The sequence below is a fragment of the Sesamum indicum genome, linkage group LG2 (assembly GCF_026168435.1).
Source record: "Sesamum indicum cultivar Baizhima isolate 11 linkage group LG2, ASM2616843v1, whole genome shotgun sequence".
Lineage (NCBI taxonomy): Eukaryota > Viridiplantae > Streptophyta > Magnoliopsida > Lamiales > Pedaliaceae > Sesamum > Sesamum indicum.
This window is the reverse complement of record NC_142658.1, coordinates 21,077,542-21,102,317: the sequence shown is the minus strand read 5'-3', so window position 1 is coordinate 21,102,317 and position 24,776 is coordinate 21,077,542. Positions and strand designations below refer to the sequence as shown.

Sequence of the window (24,776 nt, the reverse complement as noted above, 5' to 3'; positions counted from 1 at the left end):
AAAAAAGACACTTCGTTTATGGTCAATCTATAATGTTGTCGAGTTATTTTTGAATTGAATTTCATAGTAAATAGTGTTTTTCACTTCAAATCATCTAACTTTTCTTCTAATTTCTTAAAATGGTTTTTATCTATTGTAAAAAGTACGAAATTACTAATTTGTCCGTCTTTTAATTTCATTTGTGTGGTTATAATTTCTTGTTGAAGAGTGATTTGATAATGCAAACATATTTTGACATTGTGTGATTCTCCTTCAATTTTTTCAACATGATAGAAAATTTTTCCAAAAAATTTATTTCTATTTTCCAGTTGACTTGAATAAGTGTGCAATTAAAATAGGTCAAGAGCTTCGTATTCCTTAACATTACTATTATTCGAGTTTGAAAAAAGTTTGAAATAGATAATTACATTTCACACCCCCTATTTTATGACCTGTTTATACAAATTATTCATTTTTTTATTTTTTATTTATATAATTACACATGCGTTCACAAAAAATATTAACATCATTTACACAAATCAGTCCTATTTTTTCAGAAAATTACACATACACCTTTCAAAAACGTAAACGTCATTATACAAACTATCCCTACTTCTGTAATTATACAAACAACATAAATAATTTATATAAGGGTAAATTACAATGACATCCCCTGAGATTTAGCATAATTGCAAATACCCCATCGTTGTTTGAAAAATTACAATACCCTCCTGATTTTTTATGAAATTATTGTAATTTTTGGATGGAGGTATGAAATTATCAACATTGCCCTTACTGTATTTTTTTTAATTTTTTTAAAAAAATTATAAAATTATAAAAGATTCGAATGGGGTGAATGAAGTTTTTTTAAAAATTATAGAAAAATTATGCACTTAGTCCATAAAAAAAATAAATAAAATTATAATTCTTAACTTACAAGAGCATTATGGTCAGTTCACCAGAAAAATGGATGAAAATCTAACAGATTGGGTTAATTGTTAGATGACCGTTAAAATTAGAGGCGTATTGATAATTTTTCAAATAACGAGGAGTATTGGTAATTATGTTAAATCTTAATAATTGTAATTTATCCTTTATATAAATATATCATAAATTAAGAATGAAAATATAATTTTCCCAACTGAAAACATATAGACCACCAAGGAAAGCAACTACAAAATCAAAATCAATTTCAATTTAAGCAATGATTGAAAGAAATTTGTACCCCATTCATGTGCACCATTTTTTGTTATGATTGATGGTAATGTGGGAAGAGAGTATTGAGAGTATGACAAGAAAACAAAAGAAATGGACAATACATTAAGGAAAGGCTGTAAAAAGAGGTATTCATTTGCTTTTGTCCCAATGCCTTTCTTATTCACAGCTGTAAAGACAAAGATGCCCATTTGCATCTCAATTCAAATCAACTATTTTTTCCATCTCATGTTACAATTCTCAAGTTAGAAAGTAATATAAAGTGATATTATAAGGTTTAAAAAAGCAAAATATTAGTTCAACTAAGGGTTTTAAATAAGTAATTATTAGCTTATTATTAGTTTCTATTTTTGTAATTATTTGATTAAATTGATTTAAATCAAAAATTATAAGCAGCATTTACAACTTTATTCCTAGCACGGGAATAGAAGCTATTGGACTCCCTTTATAATAATTAGTTAAGGGGCAAAATAGTAATATGGTAGAACCCTTCACAACCAGCTTTATAATTTTGAGTCTGGAGAGGTTGAGTTGGTGTTCATCATACGTCACAATCATATGAACTGTGCATCCAACTTCAACTGTCCCAAAGACAAAATTATGGGATAAATTTGCACTCAATTGATTGTGGGGAAATGGTACTCTCATACTGAAGAAGGGAAAATTTTAATTTGAATCAATTATATGATAAGTACAATACATTTGTGGTGTTATTGGTATATAGTTTATAAAAATAACTACTTTACTTATATGACAAGTGCGATCTGTGATTGATTTGGTTCTAACAAATATAATTTGGATAAAAAAAATTTCTGAGAAAAGATACTCTTCAATTTTTTTCTCTTTTAATCAAAGGTTGAAATTCTTATCTTTGTTTGAATTTATATTTACAAAAATAATTTATTATTTTATATCTATTAAGATGGGAGGATGGTAAAATATATACATAATTTCAAGTGCAATATATTCAAAGAAATTAAATAAACAATAATCTATACAAATAGATTAAGGGCCTAATGTTGATCTTGAATTAGTAATCTTTTAATTGGTGAGGTATTTTTGAGTATCTTAATTTAAGTAATAAATCTATCAAATAAACTTGAAATTTGATAAATTTTTCCAGTTTAGTATATTTATTTATTACAAATTTGATACATTTAAGTTTTCTTTTCTTGACAATATTCATCATTAATCTATTTATAAGGTATTAATAGTACGTCTATTTAGTCATTTTACTAAAAAATGAAAAAAAGCATAAAGTACGCGTATTTTTTTAAAAAATGAGAAGAATTTCAATCTATGCTAATTAATTAATAGAATTAATTGCCGAATAATTTCACAATATATCACTCATTAAAATAACCATTTAATGAACATATAACAATATCATAAAATGAAATATACATATATTTAATGAGCATCATTCATAAATTTATAAATTAATATATGGTAGATAGGACGACATAAAATGTAGGAGGTATTAATAAAGGTGATGAGAAGGAGGGTAGCTACCCTATTCCATTCCAGGTGGTAGCAGTCAATGTCTCTGCCCACTTGGCCATCCACAGCTGTAAGAATGGGGGCTTAGCCTTCACTCTTAATACTACTTATTTTTCTCACATGATGTTTGTAACCCCATCACATCCACACGTTCTTTTAGGATAAATTAAAATCAATTCTTCTATAATTTATTATAATTATAATTAATTTCCCATTATTCAGAGATTATAAATACCTCATAAAATTAATAATCCTATAATAAATATCTCTTGTAACAACCCATTTGGAATGGAGTATTTGCTATACAATAATTAATTTTAATAGGGTATTTATAACTTTTTTAAATAATGAAGAGGAATTTTTAATTAATTTTAATAAGGTATTTTCTGATAGTATCATATCTTGGTACAACTTTTTAAATAATCTACATAATCTTAATATGTAGAATTGCAAAAAATTTCCCTCTCCCTATATCTCAAAGACCATTTATCCAGGATTAGGCCTACAGCTAGTCATTGGGCCCTCTAAACTAGGCTTGGGCTGCAGTTTTGATATACTCAGATCAGCCCACGCTCAAAACTCAAACCCAATTCTTTGAACAATAGGCCCAATTGGACTTGTTTCTTTTGACGAAATGATAATTCAACTTCGCACGTTAAATATTAGGATTGAACTCGGGGGTTTAATTGTTATTATTATTTTTTTAGAATAAGAGTGATTAATTATTATTTATCAAAATAAATTGATTGTAATAATTTTTATTGAATGTTAATATTTAATAGAGACCATTACAATAATGATCAATAATATTAAATAAACTAAATCTAACCAATATCTGCTATTACAGTAGACAACACATACTATACAGTAGAAATAATATCCCACACGTATGACGGAGTTTGAACTCATGACCTCTAATGTCATGAAACCTCAACTTCACTTTGTTAGGCCTCATTGCCAACAATGTATAAGATTAGAGGTTTTTTTTATAAAAAAAAGAAAATTAATTTTAGATGGTAATTATATTGATATCTCTATAGATTGATCAATAATCTATTCAATAAATACATAAATATAATCAAATATATTAAAATAAATTATAATAAATTAATATAAAAAAAATCACATACATACAAATATCCATATATAAATCATAACCTAAAAACCTATTAGCGAAATCTCAATTTTAAACATTAGATTAAGAAATCATATATGATAGCTTTGGAGGTTTCATCCAGCTGGATTCCTTGATTATCCGTACAAATCCAACTATGGCACAAGACTAAGGGGATTTGGCGTGGAAAATAATTAATAATTAATATCAAATATTACAAAATAAACAAATATGTTAAAAATCAAATGTCTATTTGTGTACAAAATATAAATAGCACACATAAAAAAAAAATACGACTATTACGTTATCTATCACACTGACATACATAAAAAGCCAAGTAATAGAATTACGGATTCTTTTAAAATTTGTCATAATTATAATTATTTTTTTGATGTTTGATAAATTACTAATATACTCTAAAATTAACAGGTTTCTAATAAATGCATTTCGTGACAGTCCAGTAACATAGGAGAGTATTTACTAGGAGATGTTTAATTTCATATAGGTATTTGTAATTATGACAAAAAATGTAAAAAAATTAATTGTAATCTATCCGCAATATAAATATAAATAAAGGTTTGAAGTGAAAAAGGTGTAAACAGGGATTTAACCACCAGTCTTTGACATGAGCTGGTGGGTTCATATATATTATTCCTTGAGGTGAGATGATTAATGAATAGCCGTTTTACTTTCGGCAATTGAAAAGAAATTAGAGAGAGGGGGGGGAGCATGATATGTTGGGAAATGATTAAAAGCAAAATGGACAGATATGTGTGTTGCCATCTGCTCTATTTCAGTCTTCACATTGGACACCATTTACTTTTTCCTCCCAAGATTTCATCTATTGTGTGTGTGTGTGTGTGCGCCTTTGCTTAATGGAACATCCTCTGACTTTTCGGAAAATGAAATCGATTTTACTCTTCATTTTTATGACAACTAATTCTAATTAATTCCATGCACTGTTGCCCTATGCATATATCCGTGTTTGTTCAATTTTTATTAATATTCAAATAAAATAAATTAACAGAGTGTTTGGAGAAACTTTTTTAAAATATTTGAGAGCGTCAATATGTATATATATATATATATATGTGGTGAATTATGTAGAAAATTATGAGCGTCCAAAAGTGTTGAGGCATAGGCATAGGACAACATTACTTTCCGACAATAAATATTGGAGCGGCTTAGTTTGTAATCCATGAGATTGAGATAGGTTAGATTTTTGGTGGTCCACTAACATCATCCACTGTCTCATTCTTCACATTCTCTTTCAATTCTTTCATTCAATATATAATCTATCTTATATATATATATATTCTCCTTTCTTATGAATTATTAAAAAAACAACATCCCTTCTACTAATTAAATAAGATCTTGGCCTCGTTTGATTATTTGTAAATATAATTAATTAAACCCCTATTAGGAATATGGTTGAATTCAAATTAATTAAGTTGTACAAAATTTAAAATTGAATAATTTAAACTTAAAAAAAAAGGTAATTAAGTACAATTAATTATGTAGAGAAAGAAGAGATTTTTCTTAATACTTTATTAACTTTTCAAGAATTCTCAATATGCTAAATCCCTAGGTTTTTTTTTTTTTTCCCCGGAAGAATATATAAATAAATCCTCAACTAATTATATTAAGAGATAATTGCATCTATACACCTAAAGTCTACATATGTATACAAATCATCCATATATTTTTTAAAAATTACATATATACTCATCATAAATGTTGACATCATTTATACAAATCATCTATTTTTTTTTAAAATTACATATATACTCATCAGAAACGTCTATAATATTATCCAAACTACTCTTATTTTTTGACTTTTAAGGATAGTTTCTAAAATTACATAAAAAAAATACGATAATAATTTGTGTAAATAATTATAGATTAGAGGATGTAAATGTAATTATTATCCCTTATATTAATATATAAAATGAAGATGATTTCTTCGGGACCTTATCTTTTGGAAAATCAGACTCCACTAGCTTCAGCAGATCGATTATACTTTTTACCCACCCCTGCAAATTGCAATTCTCTTCTAATGGACCACATTTTTACACTACTTATTAATCGGCCGCAAAATATCTATCAACTCCAAGACACACACACACACACACAAACACTATTTTCGTATGTTTTAAGGTAAAAATTGATGATGTATCATAATTAAGACATAAATCATTTCCAATGATTGAATCAAATATATTCGTGCCTGAAATTTATGTAAATTAATGAATTAATGAGAATGAAACGTGCACTTGTTAATTAATTAGAGAACCCTCAATTGATAATCTCACTAACAACCAACAAATAAACAAAAAATTAATTGATCTTATCCACGACAGTTGCAAAAAAATGGAGAAAAGACCGACTCGTAACTAACAAAAAAAAAAAAAGAATATAATTAATGATACCTAATTCCCTAACAAATTTATTATATGTCACAATTTCTATCTCAACTTTGGGTCGGATTTTCGTACAACACATATAAAAACTCATACGTACTAATTTTACCTGATCAGTTACTTATTTTTCATCCACTTCTTTCATCATTAACGGATAAAACGCATCACAAATTTTCTGTCCCGAAATGCTGATCTTTTTTGTACTGATATATATAATTAATTAAAGAAAATTTTAAATATTCTTTTAGATTAATTAAGCTATAACTATATACATAATTAGAAAAAAGATACAAACAACTATTTCTAATATTACAAATGAGCAAATTAATCTTTTATAAAAAAAATAACAATTTATCTGCCTGTGCTTTCAAAAATACAATAATTAGAAGGTAAATTACTTTATTTTGAAAAAAAATAAAAATTGATAAATTATTATTATTATTTTATTAATAAATAAATAATTTATTTATTTATAATATCATATAAAGATAAACTGAATCAAACCCTATATAATTAAACAGTATGTATGCTTTGAGTTTAGGGGGAAAGGGGAACAACACATTCGTCAGGACAGCACGAGAGTGATGTCATCATCATAAACCCCACAAACAGACAAACAAAGGGCTTTCTCGTGGACTATTGTAGTAGTGCAGTGGAGTGGAGTGGAGTGGAGGGTGCAGCCATCATCAAATCTTTGAATATGCATGAGAGATTAATTAAAAATATAAAAGAGTCATATGATAAAAATAAAATAAAATAATAATTATTGGTGGTGCAGAAAAAGGAGGGTCTAAAAAGGTTGAGAAACGGGGGACCAATGTGCCCATGCGTGTGACCATTTAGCAACATCATCTACAACCATACATCTATCTTGTTTTTCCACGCCTCAAACTCAACTCATCTTTCTCCCAATTTTCCTCTCTTAATACAATACAAATTCCCTAACCATACAAAATTAATACTTCATTTCATTTATCTTTATACATAATTAAATAATTTGTATACATGTGCGATTTAATTAATTTCACTAGTCTACAGAGATTAATTATTAATTAGTCCGATCATGTCAATTTTCATATTGTTAGTGAAAAATAAAAGATAATTTGATTTGGTTTGATTCTGACGATTTTTTTTTTCTTTTTTTTATCACCTTAGTGAAAGATACCGACACAACTTATTACATGCAATGCTTCAATTTTATCATTTAAGCAAAACATTCTAAAAGAATATGGTTTTATGTAAATTACAATCTTTTGAGCAAGTTAATGATCATTGTCTTTGCTTTATTTGAATGCTGTATCAAAATTGCCCAACCAAGGCCAAATCTCTCTCTCTCTCTCTCTCTCTCTCTCTCTCTCTCTCTCTCTCTCTCTCTCTCACAAAAGCCCAAGAGACAAATGCAGTCAATTTTAATTATGATGCTAAGAAAGTGAATAAAAAGTTTTACTAGGGTTAATGATGATTGATTCAACTTCTGCCAATTCCTCTCATTCATTAGTCAAACTCTGCAGGGTGAAAACATCACTTTTTAGTTTTTCACCAGTACCACCTTTTTGATACATGCTTATTTATATATTTCTTCTCCATTTTCTTTATATTTACTCATAAATAAATTACAGCTTTCAAAGATTTTATTACAATAATTAAACATTCACATTCGTCCAATTTGAATTCATATTTTTTTTTAATTATGAGGCTTTCATTTTATTATTTGAACAAATTAAATTGAATTGAATACATAATAAAAATATATGTACATAGGATGAGCAATAATATATATACATATATTAGTAATTTGTGGCACATCAACATATGTGTGCAAATTTTATAATACTATCTAAAATAAATTATTTATTATTTAGTAAAATATACAACATAATAAGTCAATTTTAATATATACCAAAAAAAGAAAAACACCCAAAAGATACTCTTTCTTATATACAATGTATATATATACATATATATTTGAGCATTAATTCAAGGATTCTTCTGATCCGACACATTTTAAAAACTGTAGACTACTTGTCTGTCTGTTCATTAAATTCACAAAATTAAAGTAATTGAATGGAGATAAGTAAGATTAGATCCGGAATATTATCTACAGTTACTCCCACATGAAAAGGTGAGATACAAACCCTAGCCACCTATTACTGTACTACTACTATTCAAGATCTGAATCATAACACCCCACAACAGGACAACAAAATATTTAGCATGTTACGATACTGTTGGCTCATATATGGGCATCACGGTACGGTCTTTCCCATTTCTGTTATATATATATATATATATATATATATTTCAATTATTCTCATTTAAATTAGATTTATTCAAATCAATTTTTATGACAATTAGTATAAATTCAACTAAAAAGAGAGATACATCACTAAATAATTACATAAACACACAAAACATTAAAACACGACCTATGAACTGAAATTCTTTTTTCTTAAACAATGTTTATCCCAACTTCACAAACATAAATTAAATGCGTTTTCCGCCCACCAGAAAAAGAATATGGGTTTGAATTATTGTTAAATGGTTTGACGGGTCTGAATTAATGTATGCTTTTATCTATATGTAGATTCTCACGTATTTAAATTTTAATTTTTGGTGATCGTAGGTCAATTATAGAAATTATGGACGACCACACAGCACGAATGCAATTTTTCATGCCGATGTGTACGTGGTATGTCACTATATTTTCTTATATATTAAAAAAAAAAAAAAAAGAGGGCGGGGAGGGGGGGGGTATGAAGACATGCAACTGAAACCGAGGAAATGAAGTAATGCATAGAGAGACAGAAGCTGTGTACAAAATGAATAAAGGGAAGGTGAAAGAGGTTGGGTAGGGGGAGTGCGTTCCAAGACATAATGATTACATGGGGCCTTGGAGAAGCAGAAAGGGTTTTTGGCGTGGAAAATATATATAGCTATAAAGAAATTTAAGGAAAAAAAAAAAAAAGGCATAATATGGAACAACGTGGGAAGCCTCTTCACCATTAATACTGCCAAACACAACCTAAAGCTATTCTTTTACCTTTTCTCTTATCATCACTCGCTCACACACAGTAATATGCTAAAATAGAAATAAAAAATAAAAATGAGAAAGTATCAAATTAATGTTTGGTGTACCTCATCGGCCTCCTATAGCACATGTATCACTCTAGTTAGAAATTTCAGAATATCAACATATCCCTACATGTGAGTTGACCCTATGCTCAACTATATATTATTTTAGTATAATATTAATATCCTTTTTCTTCAAAAAAAGTTTCTTCATTTTTCTCTTTCTTTTCCTAATTTTCTTTGTACACATAAAACATATTAAATAAATAATCCGTTAATGAATGATCAGAAATACAACTATACGTTCATTAATTTTCTTATTATGTATAATAGAGAAGTATAAAAAAATAATTACGCCACTCACATAAAATACAATGAGTACGGAATATGCTACCAAAATATAGTAAAACATTGAAATACATTAAAGTACGATACCTTAAAAACATATGTTAGGAGTGGAGGGGTCAGGTGGGGAAGGAGAAAGAAAAATCAAAAATCAAGAGAGAGAGAGAGAGAGAAACAAATAAATAAACCGAAAAGATTGATAGAAAGGGAAAGGTGGTGGTGGTGGTGGTGGTGGTGTTGATAAAAAGGGTTCTTCACTCGCTCTTCTTCACCATTCACTACAATCAATCACCACTCCTTAAAGCCTGTACATACCATATATATATATACACACACATATATACAAGAAGAAGAAGAAGAAGAAGTAGAAGGAAAAAGTCTTCTTACGTTAAAGAGAGAAGAATCCAGAAACCCAAAATCTCCATATCAAAATCAAAGGTCTCTCTCTCTCTCTCCCTTCTTTTTTTTCCCTTTTGTCCCCCGGCCGCAGACGAAGTAGATCGATCAATCCAAGTTGTTCATTCTTTCCCTTCACATATTCTCACTTTTCATCTTTATTATCTAATACAAGATTCTTGCATGCCATGATTATCAAACAACCCTAAACTTTCTTTGTTTTCAGCCATCTTTTCATGTATAGCTGCCTATAACCACATAATACATGTCTCTGTGTGTGTGTTTGTGTGTGACAATATTGACTAAGAAGAAGAGAATCAAGAAAATAATGTTGAGGCTTCTCAGATTCTGCAGGTCCAATCACTTATTCAACAGATGCAGCAACACAACAGTCTTGCTGATGCATATATTGGAATAGGAGGCGCCGGTGGCGGCGGCCCCGGTGGAGGAGGATCACCTTTAACTTTCCCTCAAGTATCAGAAATCCTACCATGGACACTCCCTCCGGTCCATTTCTCCACCCGTGATCACGACCCTTTTTTCCTCCCCCCTCCCCCACCCTCGTCCTATGGAGGTTTATTTAACAGGAGGCCATCCGGCTTGCACTACTTCGGCTACGAGGGTGGGTCGTCTGACCATCAGCTAAGGCTGATTCAGGAGTCTTTAGGCCAGGTGGTGCACCCCATCTCAGCCCCTTTCGGGCTTCAGGCCGAGCTGCAGAAAATGACGGCACAAGAAATTATGGATGCTAAGGCTCTTGCAGCCTCTAAAAGCCACAGCGAAGCTGAGAGGAGACGTAGAGAAAGAATTAATAACCATCTTGCTAGGCTCAGAAGCTTACTCCCCAGCACAACAAAAGTAAGCAGTATACTCTATATATGTACAATATATTCTATCTCATGAAATTTCATTCTTCAGGCGAAGATGTATAATAGTATATGTACTACATATAGCTACTGCATTCCCGTGAATCATGATGTGTTTTGCATTTACACATATATTCCTCAAATAAGATAAGATTTTCTGATGAAAAAATGACTGTTGCATCTCATATTTCAATATATATACACATCATGCGTATAAAATATATATTATTTGTGAATTTAAAGAAAAAAATTATACACAACATAGATATGTGAAGTTCAATATAAACGCAGCAACATGAATTTGTACCAGAAAAATCAGGACTAACCTAAAATTTGATCGATTCAGTTATGTTTAGTGTGAGTTGTTGCAGGATTTCTTTAGATATCCCAAGATGCTAAATCCCATCTAAAGAAATTTCAAGTATTTAGGTGGGGAAATGACAGAAATTGAGCTCATTTTATGTGCTTTATTGTGAGCTATGTCTTAAAATTGATTAACCTGTTTTTGTTGCTAGAATGAGATTCTCAGTGATAATTTCGAGGAAAGAAAAAAAATGGGGCGGAAAAGGGGATGTTAGCGTCGATATCGCCTCCTTTGATAAGATAAAGAGGAACCATGGAGCAGTTGAAAAGCTTCCATGGAAAATTCTTGCCGGATTTGCAGTAAAAAAACTAAGTATGAAGGGATAGTAAAAGAAATAAAAAAGACAGACAAAGAAGCATTCTTGTCAGTCATTGGCCTCATTTTCAGACACTATTATCCCACGCCTACTCTCCCAAACCCCACCTTATTATACGACAACAAAAAACTGAAGCTTTACTTCTTCTTTTCACACACACCCACAACAACAACAACAAAAAAAAACAAATCTTTACACATTGCGACAAAAAGCACAGCCGCCCTCTACTTCTTGCTTCATTCTTAGTTACAGATTTCTGAAATTATAATGAACAATTCATGGTTTGATTTCTTTCCTTATGTTGGCAATGCAGCATTCTTGTAAACATTTGACTAACGTTTCGGTTATCATTTCCAGACAGACAAAGCTTCGTTGCTAGCAGAAGTAATCCAACATGTGAAGGAGCTCAAACGCCAAACTTCTCAACTAGCAGAAACAAGCCCCGTTCCAACCGAAATAGATGAACTAACAGTTGATAATTATGCATCAGATGAAGATGGTAAGTGGGTGCTCAAAGCTTCGATCTGCTGCGAAGATCGGCCGGACCTCTTGCCGGACCTGATCAAGGCTCTGAAAGCTTTGAGATTGAAAACAGTAAAAGCAGAAATCACGACTCTTGGAGGTAGAGTAAGGAACGTATTGTTCATCACTGGAGAGGAAGAGTACTCTAACAGTTGGGAGCAAGAGCAGGAGCAGGAACAAGAACAGTACTCTATAAACTCTATACAAGAAGCCCTGAAAGCAGTGATGGAGAAATCAAACGGGGATGAATCTGGGTCATCAGGGAGTGTTAAGAGGCAAAGAACCAATACTAATATCCTTGAATACAGGTCCCTTTGAAGATTTATTTCCTAGGTTTTTTCCATTTTCTTTCTATTTTGTGTGAATTTTTGGGTTGTGGGTTTTGTTTGAGCTCTAAGTAGTATATGGGGTTGGTGTGGTAGAGTGACTTATTTTGGGTGACTCACTGAAAGAGAATGTCATTGAGAGAGAAAGAAACGTGAAACTCCAAACTTTTTTACTCAAATCGAATTTGATGGAATCAAACTAATTATAAAGTAAGTATGATATACTTGTTATATGATTGATCATTTTTTGTGAACCACATCAATCATACTACAAATATATTGCGCTTGCTATATAATTGGTTTAAATTCGATCAAATTCGATCTTGATTATAATTTCCCACGGACAGCTGACAAGAAGAGTGGACTGTGGTTGGTGACTGTCACAATCTGTTGCAACTTAGGATTTTTCTTGACCATAATTCTCATCCACACACACATGAGGTGAGAATGTGGGGGAAAGAACAGAGAGGGCTCTTTTTTCTTGAATGGAGAAACCTTATATCAAACCTAACAACAGAAAGGGTACAGTAATATATATATATATATATATGTATGTTCTCATTGATCATGTTTACAAAGTTTTTAATCAGTGCTAACCCACCACCACCACCACCACCGGCCGCCACCGCCACCGCGACTGCCACTACCACTTCCTCAATTTGTGCAGTGATGTTTCTAGCTTCCAGCTCTCTGTTCTCCTACACATGCAAAATCATGGATGGATGGTCATGAAGTATTATAATTAGTTCTTGTTAGGTGCTCTAGGGAGCTTGTGATGGGATTAATACTAATTGTGGGAGTGTATATATGTTATGTTAAAATCATTATAACTATATTTTGCTTGTAATTTAAGGTACTCTAATTAAGTAGTAGTGGTCATTAGTACTCATTTGACTGATTGGGTTATTGAGGTTTGCTATACCAAGGTCCAAGATTTTCAGTTGCACCGGCTGTCAAGAAACCATTAATAATCTGTCTTTTGAATGTTGTCTAATCATCTCTAAATTTACATACATATTTTCTTGTATAAAATAAAAACCAGCATACACACACACATATAAATATATATATATATGCGCTAGCTAGCTATCTGTTTGACTGATATAGTGCATAATATAAACAAGTAAGAGCAGATGATCAATTAACCATGACACTAATTATAATCTAATAATTAGCTACAAAATGTATATATTTTGTATAATACACATCACATGTATATAATTCATGCAACCTGTACATATATACATTTCAAGAAATATCTAATAAATCTGGGAGATAGATAGAGGTATGTATATTTATGAAATGCAATGGATAAAATAATTTAAAACCCTAGTTTACAATATGAGCAATTCACTCAAGTTAATTAGACATATATGTGTCGGAAGAAATTAGTTCATACATAGCAAATAGTACTAGTAATTATTGATTAATCATATTTTAATTAGAGAGCAAAATGGACTGACTCTTATATTAATGTAATTTATAGAATAAGAAAATGGGTGAATATCAAAAGTTTTTGTTAATATGCACCACTTGTTGAAGCAGTGAGCAGCTGCCTAATTATGTATTTAGGTTTTCTTTCACTATTATTATGTGATTTAATTGATTTTGGTCTCTCTCTGATTACTTAGTACTTTATGGATTAAATTAATTATTAAATTGATATCTCATCCTAATGATAGCATTGAGAAACATATATTAAAATAGTTGTAGAGGCTGATACAATAAAAGGCCGTATATATTACACTTTTGGTCCTTATATTTAGGATCAAAATTGATTTTGGTCCCTAAATATTTTGATTCACAATTTTAGTTCATAACCTTTTAAAAATATTACCATTCTGATCTAATCATTAAAATTGAAGGTAGTTTTAACGAATTTGGAATACCGTCGAACACAACAACACAGTTACATGGCCGTGTTGTTTTGGAGGATGCTTTTTTGGTATTCTTTGTCCAATTTTGACATGTTTGCTCAAAAAAATGAGTGATTGAGAAAATATTTATGCCGAAATTAGGACCTATTTGAAATATAAATTGAACACCTAAAGAAACGATGCATATATCCTTACTTCAAACAATGTTCAAAAAAGTTTCCATGATCAATAAAATGAACATGTTTCAAAAAACATTATCCATGACCAACCAAGATGTTCAATAAACAGACAAAGTGGAGCGTAGTTTCTAGAAGTGAACCGATTGCACTTTTCTGAACTTGATACTTGATTTTAAGGGCCTAAGGAAGCTATTGGTCAGTGATCTTGATAAAATAAAATATTATTTTTTTTATCATTATTAATTATTATGATTAAAACTATTATAATGAATAATAATGAACTATAACTTCATTACCGATATTGGGCATTGTTTCAATATGCGAGCCAAAACATTATTTATATTTAAATAAACTTGACAAATACTATGATCCTAGTTAAGAATCATAATAAATTTTCTAATTATATTAACTACAATTATGTAAAAATAACTAATTCACTGCAATCAAAATTTTAAATTTTCACACTTTATCAGACCATGAGTAATACTATCAATTTACAATAATCTTTAAGCCATAGTCACGGTAATGCAGGGTATAATTCTTTTTTACATGTGTTCGTCACTTAAGCTCTTTTTTTTTTATATAATATATATATATATATGTGTGTGTGTCTATTTATATATGAAGAAGTGTAATATCAAAAGTGTCTCCCTATAACTTTTAAAATTATATTTATAATATTATTTAAAAATCATTAGATTTGATCTAAATTCAGAATTCAAATTTAACTAGTAAATTAATGGCCCAAATTTTATTTTAATTCAAATCAAGGATCTCGACTTAAATATAGTTATGTAAAATATATTTATATAAATTTTATCAAAACATATTATATATATGTAATATATTATATATATAAATATATATACACAGAGAGAGAAAGAAAGAGACGGGTAGTGGATGGAGGTCAAGGGCGTCAACGGCGAAGGTGACATGGGAGCAGGAAGTAATAGGCGTCGTAGGGGTGGTGGAGGTGGGGTTATGAGCATTTTCCAACGAGGAGCGACGGCAGGGAAGGCTTCTGGGTAGGGGGTGGGTGGGGACGGGAAAAGGGGCGGCAACGATGGGAGATGGGGAGGATTTCAAGCAAAAGGGAAGGGGAAGGGTTTTCAGGGAAGGAGAGGGTTTCAAGCGGCGACCATGGTAGTGGTGGCGGCGGGGAGGGGTTAGGTTTTCACTTAACAAAGATATATATTATTATAGATAATATATTGTACAATATAATATAACATAATATTATTATATATAAAATAATATTTTATTTTAAAAAATCAATCAAAATCAAACTAAAGAAGTATGTAATACACCACTTCTTTTCGGGAACAATTTGCTTGATTTTAAATCCAACAAAAAAAAAAATTTGATATTTTTTTTAATAAGAAAGTAATTTACTTATTTCGAATGTTACAAGAAGATGGTATGTATTTTTTCGTATATATGTATTTATATGTATTTGCATTGACACAATAAACAATACCTAGAAGACTGGTTTCCTAGGTGCTCTCGTTGATCTTGCTTTTATACATACAAACGGACACACGCACGCAAACGAAAGTGCAAGAGATGTCTCATCCGTCACATTAGCATTGATAAGCATTGACCTGTAACGCTAGACATAAACTGTCTGGTGAATGATGCTCTACACATCCATACCATACAATATTTTAGTTTCAAATATTGCTGCCAATTGTTATACACATTTTTGGCACATATACTAATACTATAGATATGCATTCATAGAATAAGGTGTCGTAGATATGCGAAGGTCAAGTAATGATATAATAACACTTGTCCTGTGACTAAATGCAATTCCTACATCATTATGAGCTAACGTAAACGTCTCTGGAAATTGGCCAACAAAGCAACAGCTCTGTAGCGACCATGTGAGAGAAATGCCGGTGTGTTAAACCAACACATGGATACTAGCAGTGTGATAGTAGTAGATTCCTCCAAAAGGAACATACACAATTATACTATTCTCACAATTGTACAAGAAAAATCACCACTCGAGCTGCCTTGTTTTCAAGAAGCTGACGGCTTTTGAACCCAACACATGAGAGTAAAACTAGAGCGCCTCTTTGAGATTGAATGTTCTTGATAGTGCCCTTGCATGGTCGTATTCGTTAAGCTCCACCAGCATTTTCTTTAATCGTCTCACAAGTTTACCACTTTCAGTTTCCATGGCACTGGACACGTGCTTTTTCTCCAGTGTCTTCCCAATCAATAGCAAGTAATCTACCAAAGGCTGCAATTTTCGGCTACATTCAAAGAAAAATGACTTGTTATATGGAACAACTTTCTGCTCCAACAAAACACAACTTGAGGATACTATCCAAAAAAAAGTTTTTATGAGGTTTTATTTATCAATCATGGTACTAAATCAATTATCCCCCTTAAGAAAATATATTGCTAAGAAGTGAAAATACTTCATTGTACTCGTATTAGCAACCAGTTATATTAAGCTACCAAGCACATGAGAAAACACAAGTTTCACAAACACCTATATCCTTGTGCATGCACTTCTACTGAAACTCATACTGAAAGTCAATGGGGGACCAAAAAATAAAGCATCTTATTGAGATATCTCTGCTAAAGCCCATCTGCCCAAGGAAATGGGCTTTGCATTGTGGAAGATCAAGCTTCTCATATTCCATTGAAGCCTACAGTCCGAGTTCAATGAAGTTGAACAGTGCCTATATCCGAAGATGTATTTTAAGGGTAAGGATCAACTGAAATGGACACCCAAGCTCATATGAAGAGTCATATCCCAAAGTTCAGATAAAAGGTCATGGCGCCATATCGTAACAAGCTTGCAGGCTTACCATACCATCTTCCTTACACATGGAATTTTAATGATAGAAAGAAAGTGAATTCAACAAATTCTAATAGGAACTCCAAATGTGTAACCGGGAAATAAATCACGTGCAAAAACCATGAACAATAAACACAAAAACACAACTCAAAAATCATAAGCAAGGAAAACTATTAGCTAAGATGAAAAGCATGTCATTAACTAGCTAACATGAAACAAGTGAATCTATAGAATTGACAGATGTAATACCTGCGATCCCCTGTAACACTGGGACCTGTCCAGACACCATAAAGTGAAGCAATGATCCTCTCTACACGTACAATTGCATCATGGACGTTTGACTGTATGCTGTGAAGATGAGGAAGAACCTTGCCGCATAAAAGTTCATCAAGAGCAATCTTCTCAAGAATAGGCATCGCAAGGATTTTATCCCACAAGCATATGTTTCTCATCAAACGAACAGATGTACCAAACCTATATGCTGCAACTCGTGCTGCATTTGGTACAGCCTTCATTTCAAGTGGACTCCACGTGGGCACCTATTATTCAGGATCACAAGACAGATAACTGTCATTAATCAATACTGGCATTATGACACCGAGAACATTCAGTTGAATTCAACCAGGGAGATAACCACAAGACAAATAATGTTCGAAAGTTTCACAACATTACCAGTAAATCAGCCACAGCCTTAGTGAGACGATCACGTAACACAGTTACCAACTCAGCAAGAGCAGAACTCGAGAGGTTTACATATCTGATTATCAAGTTCATAGCAGAAACAGCATACTTCGTCTCACGGGTGCTAAGCATGTCCCAACAATGAGCTAACTGATGGTGTAGAATAGGAATTGCAAGTTTTTCAACCAATTCAGGAATTAGATTGGCATCAGCATCAGCTTCAGCATCCTCTCCACTGATTTCATTGCCATCTTCTGGAAGACCATAATTGAATAGCAAGGAATGCCTGGAAAACATAAGAAACTTATACACATTAATCAACAGAAACATGAACAATAATCTTTAAAATGTCCAAATATCGAAGAAGATATAGCTCAAGCAAGCACATAAATTTACATGTGCATACTCATTAAATAATCAATTTTTAGGTGCAACTAACTTTAAACAAAACCATGTCTATACAAGTTAGTAAACAAATAAATCCCCATAAATCTTCTCAAACTCTGAGAATACCACTTACTGGCTAGATACCTGTGGAATTAAAGCACCAATGCTACAAGTATAGCAACAACAAAAAATGTATATCACACCAAATGAGGGGGGAACAAAGTAGGAACCTACTGCGGCTGTCTGATTATCTTTCTTTTGTAAGTATATGACGGTACTTTTTCTTATCTTGCATAAGATATTGTACTAAAATATCAAGCTACAGGAGAAACATAACATCTCAATGGAATTATCTACAGTACCTACCATTTCATATCAATGAAATCTGCATCTTCATGAAGTGGATCCCACTTCAGAAGCTCGAGCCTCACGTAGGGTGAGAAAATAGCAGGTAAACTTAATGACATATATGCATCACGATAACTTGATGCGTAATCTTTCTTCCATCTTTCAAATCTTCCAACCACAATTGAGAATTGAGAAAAATCCTCAGCTGCATCACTGAAAATTTTATCAGCAACCTCAAGTAATTGATTATGTGTTGACTCATAAGCTGTACTCTCACTATCACTTTCATCAGTGCTCAATTCTCCTTCCATTTGTTGATTGGAATTATCATTTTCCATGGCCAATTTTCTTTTAGAATCGGCTTTCGCTCTCCTTCTTTGTCGAGCTTCTGCCCTTCTTGTGATATCCATTCGTTTTTGCAGATTTACATCTCTACCAAATTCATCTAGCTCCACAGGTGCACTTTTTAATGCTCTTGCATTAGCAGATGCAATCTGAGAGGCAGCAATAGCTGCGGCAACTTTTTCTGGATTGCTTACTCCTTTACGGAATTCTGCACGTGCTGCAATAATAGCTTGTTCTATTTCAGATATTTCATCATCATTGTCTGCTGCTCTTCTTTCTGTGATGGCTCTTGCACGTTCTTCATGAAGCTTCTGCATTTGTTCTTCAAGTTCTTCAATGAAAGGAGCTTTATGCTGCAAAAAAGAATAGCACCAACATTGTTAAAGCAAGCCCTTCCACCATGCACTGAAACAAGTCAGACGAAAAGAAAAGCCCAAGATTGAAAAAGCAAAACATGTTACTAGAAAATCACAAGAGTCTAAACAGTAGATCATGAAACGCAAAGTCCAGTAAAATGAAATAAGCTACAAATATTAGTTCTGTGATAAATGCAGCTACCATTCAACCTGTTTTCTTAACAATTCAACAACAAAAAATCTTGATTATTTCAGTGGAAGACGAAAGAGAAAAGTCGATATCTGTCATCACTGATATTCTTAACGAGCACAACCACTCATCATGGAAGCATGATGCCTCTGCTTGTCAGTGCAAAATTGGCACATAAAGGAATGTGTTTTTTCTCAGAATCACTGAACCCTGTTTCCATTAGGAAAGGCACCACTACAAGCAACGCAAACATTCGTGCACCCAGAGCAACTTGATTCAAACCCTTCCCCCCCTTCTTCAGTTCCTTTACTTTTTCTACCTTTTTTCCCTTGCAGATTTGGGATAGACAAAGTGCGGGAGCATTAATCCCGTTCATTCCAACACCTAACCAAATTTACATAATAGTTCCCACATTTCAAAAGAGTCGGTTACATTGAGGTCATAGCAGTTAAGCAGAGGCCAAGATGCTAAAGATAATCAGAAGTTGCAATTTGCAAGAATGCAGTTGATATCCTTCTCCTTGAAAGACAACCGGAGCCACTCATGATCAGTGATCATAGTGAAGTTTGGTAAAGTAGAGAGTAAAAGGGAAGAAAAAATATAAAGTGATACGGATGAAATTGCAAAGACAAATAGCAAAGGAAGAAGAACTAGAGCTGCTATAGCTCAATTGGCACTATAGCAGAGAAGGGAAAAAAATTGAGAAATTGATCATTCAATATTAATTGCCAATTACTCACAATTATGAATTCTGCACTCCGTTCCCAATTGGTAATCAGTGGCAACGCCAAATTGGGGGCAATGTGGTCAGGATATTGAAATGATATTTGAAAATACTGTGTATTACAGAATATTCCATCATGGAACCACAGAGGTAGAGTACGACCTTTCAAACCAAGAAGAATCAGAATTCGTTTTAGCTAGTTGTTATTTTCATTCCTCTTCTTCTTTTTCTTCCTTTTTTTTTTTTTTTTTTTGGCCAAACAAAATTGCAATGAGTTTGCATTTTTGTTAGGAACAGCGAAATCTACACTTCTAGGCAAATGAAACAAGTGCAAAGCCAGAAAACAAAAGCTTAGCAAATATGTCTAACAACAAAATAACTAACAGTATAAGGACATAGAAGTCATAAATCGGATAATCCATACCTGCAAGAACTCACATATAACAGAAACAAACTCACGAAGCTTTTGCATAAAGAGGAACTTCTCACCAGCAGCAGCCAGAGAATTCTCTAGGCTAGTAATATTCAGCAAGGAAGAAGACAGATTTTCTTCAGTCTTAGCCAATGACACCATTGTTCGGCCATGAGATTCCTGAAACATGAATGTACATCAAACTGCAAAGTTAAAAGATCATAAAAAAACCAAGCGACATCAAAATTATCAACATCGAGAATGCTATTACCCTAACTGAAAGGATATCTTTCATACTAAACCAAAAAAGCTGAGAATGATGAGAATAAAAAAACATATACCTTAACCCTCCTCAAGTTCTCATTCAAGGCTTTCTTAGTAAGCTCGGCCTGCTGAGATATAGACATCACATTGGAACCAACTAATTCTCCACCAGCCCCACCAATACTACTGTAGCTACCAGTAGCTTCCACATTTTGCACCGGAGGATGATGCGTCACACTGGTTCCACTACCCAAGTACCCAAAACTTGGCTGCAAACTACCACTTTGCCGAATACTACTGACACCAGTAACACTTCCACCCACTCCTTGAGCCCCAACACCATCATCTAGCCTCTTTCCCAACCCTTTTCTAACCTGCTCTTCTTCCCACATCTTATCCTCCTCATCTTCATCATCACTAACCATTTCGGTACCCCTCTCTTTTGGCATTGCCTTCTCCTCAAAATCCTCAAAAACACCTTTCTTATCAGCACCACCAATTTTCTCGCCGAAGAACCCAATCCTCCCCTGAAACTCCGGCTCCTCATCACTCAAACCTTCAGCTGCACCGTGATTACTCCCTCCATCCAATGCTATATAATCTGGTGCTGCAGCCTTGGCCTGTCTCAGCCTCTCCCTCTTTGCCCTAATTGCCTCTATCGTTGCCTTGTCCGGTATCACTTCCTCATCCTCCCTCAAACCAGGCCCTAAACCAATATCCTTCAACCGGGATAGTGCATCATTTCTCTCAATATTCAAATCTTTGCGCTTTCGATCAAAACCCATATCGTCCTCCTCAAAATCTTGACTTCTAGCGGCAGTTCCAGAATCTAAATCGTTCGCAATTACGGGTTTTATCAAACCCTTTAAGACTACTACAGGTTCCGGCTCGGGCTTGGGCTTATTACGGGCGGGTGCCGCGAGGGTTTTAGTATTTTTCTGAAGCTCTAAGAGGGCTTCTTTAGTGTAAACTCCGGCTTGTGGCTGGACATTGGAAGGGAGGGTGGAGGATGGAGGGTGTGGAGCAAGTCGGTCCTTGGAGGAAGTGAGTTTGTGAGCTGATGATTTGGAGAGACGTGAAGAGGAAGAAGAGGAGGGCTTGGGAGCCGGCCGAGAAAAGGGTGATTCGTCGTCGTCATCGGCGAATGAAAGGAGACTTTTAGAAGGGGGCTGAGAGGACGTTTTCTTGGGTTTACTCGTGGCCAAGGGTCTATTTGTGGTGGAAGGGGTGCCGTTGCTTTTAGCGGTGGAGGGAGCCGCAGAGTTGGTATCGTCTTCATCTTCGTCGTCACCGGCACGGCGGCGAAAGTTGCGGGATTTGGTGCTCATGGTGGCGGGTCGAGAATAGGTTTTCGATTAGTTCTGTGATCGGCTCCGTATGGATGGGTAAACTTTGATTGCCGGGTCGGATTTGGGTTTCACAACTTATACGTAGCCGACCCGCGACTCACTGCATAGCGGATATTTTTCTTTATTTGGCCCAAAACACCATAGGGCTTATAAAATGGGGCCCATTATTTATGCCTTATTGGGCCTAAATTAATCCACTTAGCTCAGGTGGATTAGTAAGTGATGGATGAAGTCCAAAATCTTTAAAAGTTGGGCTATATGTTTCCCCTGCAGGGAGACAAATATTTCTTTTTTTCAAACTCAAGAAGAAACCAAGTTATAAATCCAGAGGAAGTAATGAATGATCTTAAGAAAGCAAAATTATTATTCAAATCAATTTTGGTCGAATCAAATAATTATAAAGCAAATATAATATATTTATATATTGTTGATCATTTTTTTAAATGGTACTTGAATCACACAGTAAATATATCACACTTTTTATATAATTAGTTTAGATTCGACCAACCAATTTGGGTGAGACTTGATTTAAAAAGAGTATAAATCTCTGGACAACTTGAATAGTGATAAGATAGTCGTAAATGCTATAGTTTCGCCGATCGTAGAAGTATTTTTAGACTAAGTAAATAGATTCAATATAGTTATCCTTATGATATTAAACATGACTAAATTACCATCTAATGAAAAAAAGTATTAAATTTTCTCCCTATATTTTTTAAAATAATACAATTTATCCCCTCACAATTTCGTGCAGTCCACATGCATTTTCTTTATTTTTTATTATTTTTAATTTTTAATTATAAGACTACTTTATAACCTTATTTAATAATTATTGGATCTGATTTAATTTAATTTATTTAATAATTATTGGATTTGATTTAATTTAATTTTGATTTAAGGTAAAAATTCAACTAACAAAATCAATAACCTCGATTTTCTTTAACTTGAATAAAAGAGGACCAACGATATTGGGGCCCTGGAGGAGGAAGGCCGCTAATGGAATGGGGAAAGGGGAGGCCGGCAAGGGATTAGGAATGGGGAGGGGGAGCGGCGACGAAGGTAGGAGTTGGGGAAGGGGGAAGGAGCGAGGGGGCGGTGCCGGAGCGCGAGTTGGGGAAGGTAGAGGTTGAACGATGACTGGGGGGAGTGGGGAAAGGGGAGGAGGGAGGCATGGGGTGGTGCGGGCAACGGGAGTGAAGCTGGAAGGCGGTGACGGGGGCTGGGCGGCGGTGGCGGTGATTAAAAATATATTTATATATAATAATATTTTATTTGCAATTAACATTTACATATTATCATAAATATTAATATATTATATATAATATTTTTATTCTTCAAAAATTATATATTTCAAGTCGTGGAAGGGGTGACTGTATTACACCACCCCACTAAGGGGTAAATTGTTTTATTTTGAAATAATAAAGATGTAATTTGGTATGTATTATGTTATAGGGGGTGTACACTGTACACATCCCATGTCACATAGAGGTAGCTTGTATTTTTTTCCTTAAATTAAATAAATATGATGTAAAAAAGAATGTATTTTTAGTTATGAAAGATTTATTTGACGTGTAATAAGTTAATTAGAGGATAAATATGAATTTTTATTTAATTGTTTAGCTAATATTATCAAATTTAGTGAATTTGAGTAACTAATGCTTATGTTTGTTAGATAGAAACAAACATTAATGATATTAAATGTAATTTTTTAAATTATAAAAAATTTAACTGTAATTACATTAAATTTTAAAGGAAAATAGTGTTATTATCCGTTATTAATTATATCTTGAAATTACAAGGTAGGAACGTCGAAAATCATAATTGGACATGAAGCCGTGGAATTATATCTTGTCCAATACAAGGACAAATTGCACAACTGGGAGGAGAGCAAAATTCATGAACCTGGAGACTCTTACAGGTCACTAAGGTTGTTGTCTTAATTCAAACATGCAATAAACATATACACTAACAGGGGCCAAACCTATTTGAAATAACGACATTAGCTTGTCTGCTCCATACATCGTCCAACCAAGAAAATAGCAAATCTTGAGGGGTCAGGAAAAATGCTCATGAATTCATTGAAAACATGCTTGATTGCATTATACCAAAAGTACCAACTCATCGAGTAAGGGTTTGATCAGCGTTCATTTGTCCTGTGGATAAGGAAATTGAGTTCGTTTACCTATATAAAATCCAGACGTATGATCATACACCCTAGTCAAGAATGAACAGGAAAACGGGACATCATTTCCCTTGAAAGTTGAAACGAGGGTTGGTTTTGTTTTTCGCCCTCATCTTGGTTTCGTTGCTGTGGATGGATGTGCCTAACGGAAAACAGACAGTAAGGGCCTTTGACACCCTGGTCTGTGCATTCAGCTCTGGCTTTAAACAAATATATAATAAACTCAGATGAATTTGAT

General features: G+C 33.1%; 2 protein-coding genes across 2 annotated transcripts; one reads left to right on the top strand and one right to left on the bottom strand.

The window, feature by feature from the left end:
- The first annotated feature begins 9,863 nt into the window (after positions 1-9,863).
- LOC105156419 (transcription factor bHLH30) lies at positions 9,864-13,321 on the top strand. Its single transcript, XM_011072536.3, has 3 exons — positions 9,864-10,080; positions 10,384-10,896; positions 11,942-13,321. The coding sequence occupies exons 2-3, from the start codon at positions 10,414-10,416 to the stop codon at positions 12,422-12,424; spliced, it is 966 nt and encodes a 321-aa protein (XP_011070838.1). The 5' UTR covers positions 9,864-10,080; positions 10,384-10,413; the 3' UTR covers positions 12,425-13,321.
- Positions 13,322-16,244: 2,923 nt separating this feature from the next.
- Positions 16,245-22,410, bottom strand: LOC105156418 (GC-rich sequence DNA-binding factor-like protein). The gene is made up of 6 exons (XM_011072535.3): positions 21,085-22,410; positions 20,756-20,923; positions 18,735-19,414; positions 17,973-18,267; positions 17,550-17,839; positions 16,245-16,746 (listed from the first exon to the last, which is right to left on the bottom strand). Exons 1-6 carry the CDS (start codon positions 22,333-22,335, stop codon positions 16,554-16,556), a joined length of 2,877 nt encoding a protein of 958 aa, XP_011070837.1. The 5' UTR covers positions 22,336-22,410; the 3' UTR covers positions 16,245-16,553.
- Positions 22,411-24,776: the final 2,366 nt, after the last annotated feature.

Excerpts from the sequence above, each read along its gene's own strand:
- LOC105156419 (XM_011072536.3), top strand. The coding sequence starts at position 10,414 with ATGCAGCAACACAACAGTCTTGCTGATGCATATATTGGAATAGGAGGC. Across the intron at positions 10,897-11,941 it reads TACTCCCCAGCACAACAAAA|ACAGACAAAGCTTCGTTGCT; the intron begins GTAAGCAGTATA and ends TATCATTTCCAG.
- LOC105156418 (XM_011072535.3), bottom strand. The coding sequence starts at position 22,335 with ATGAGCACCAAATCCCGCAACTTTCGCCGCCGTGCCGGTGACGACGAA. Across the intron at positions 17,840-17,972 it reads AGGCTGTGGCTGATTTACTG|GTGCCCACGTGGAGTCCACT; the intron begins GTAATGTTGTGA and ends CCTGAATAATAG. Across the intron at positions 16,747-17,549 it reads AGTGTTACAGGGGATCGCAG|CCGAAAATTGCAGCCTTTGG; the intron begins GTATTACATCTG and ends CTTTGAATGTAG.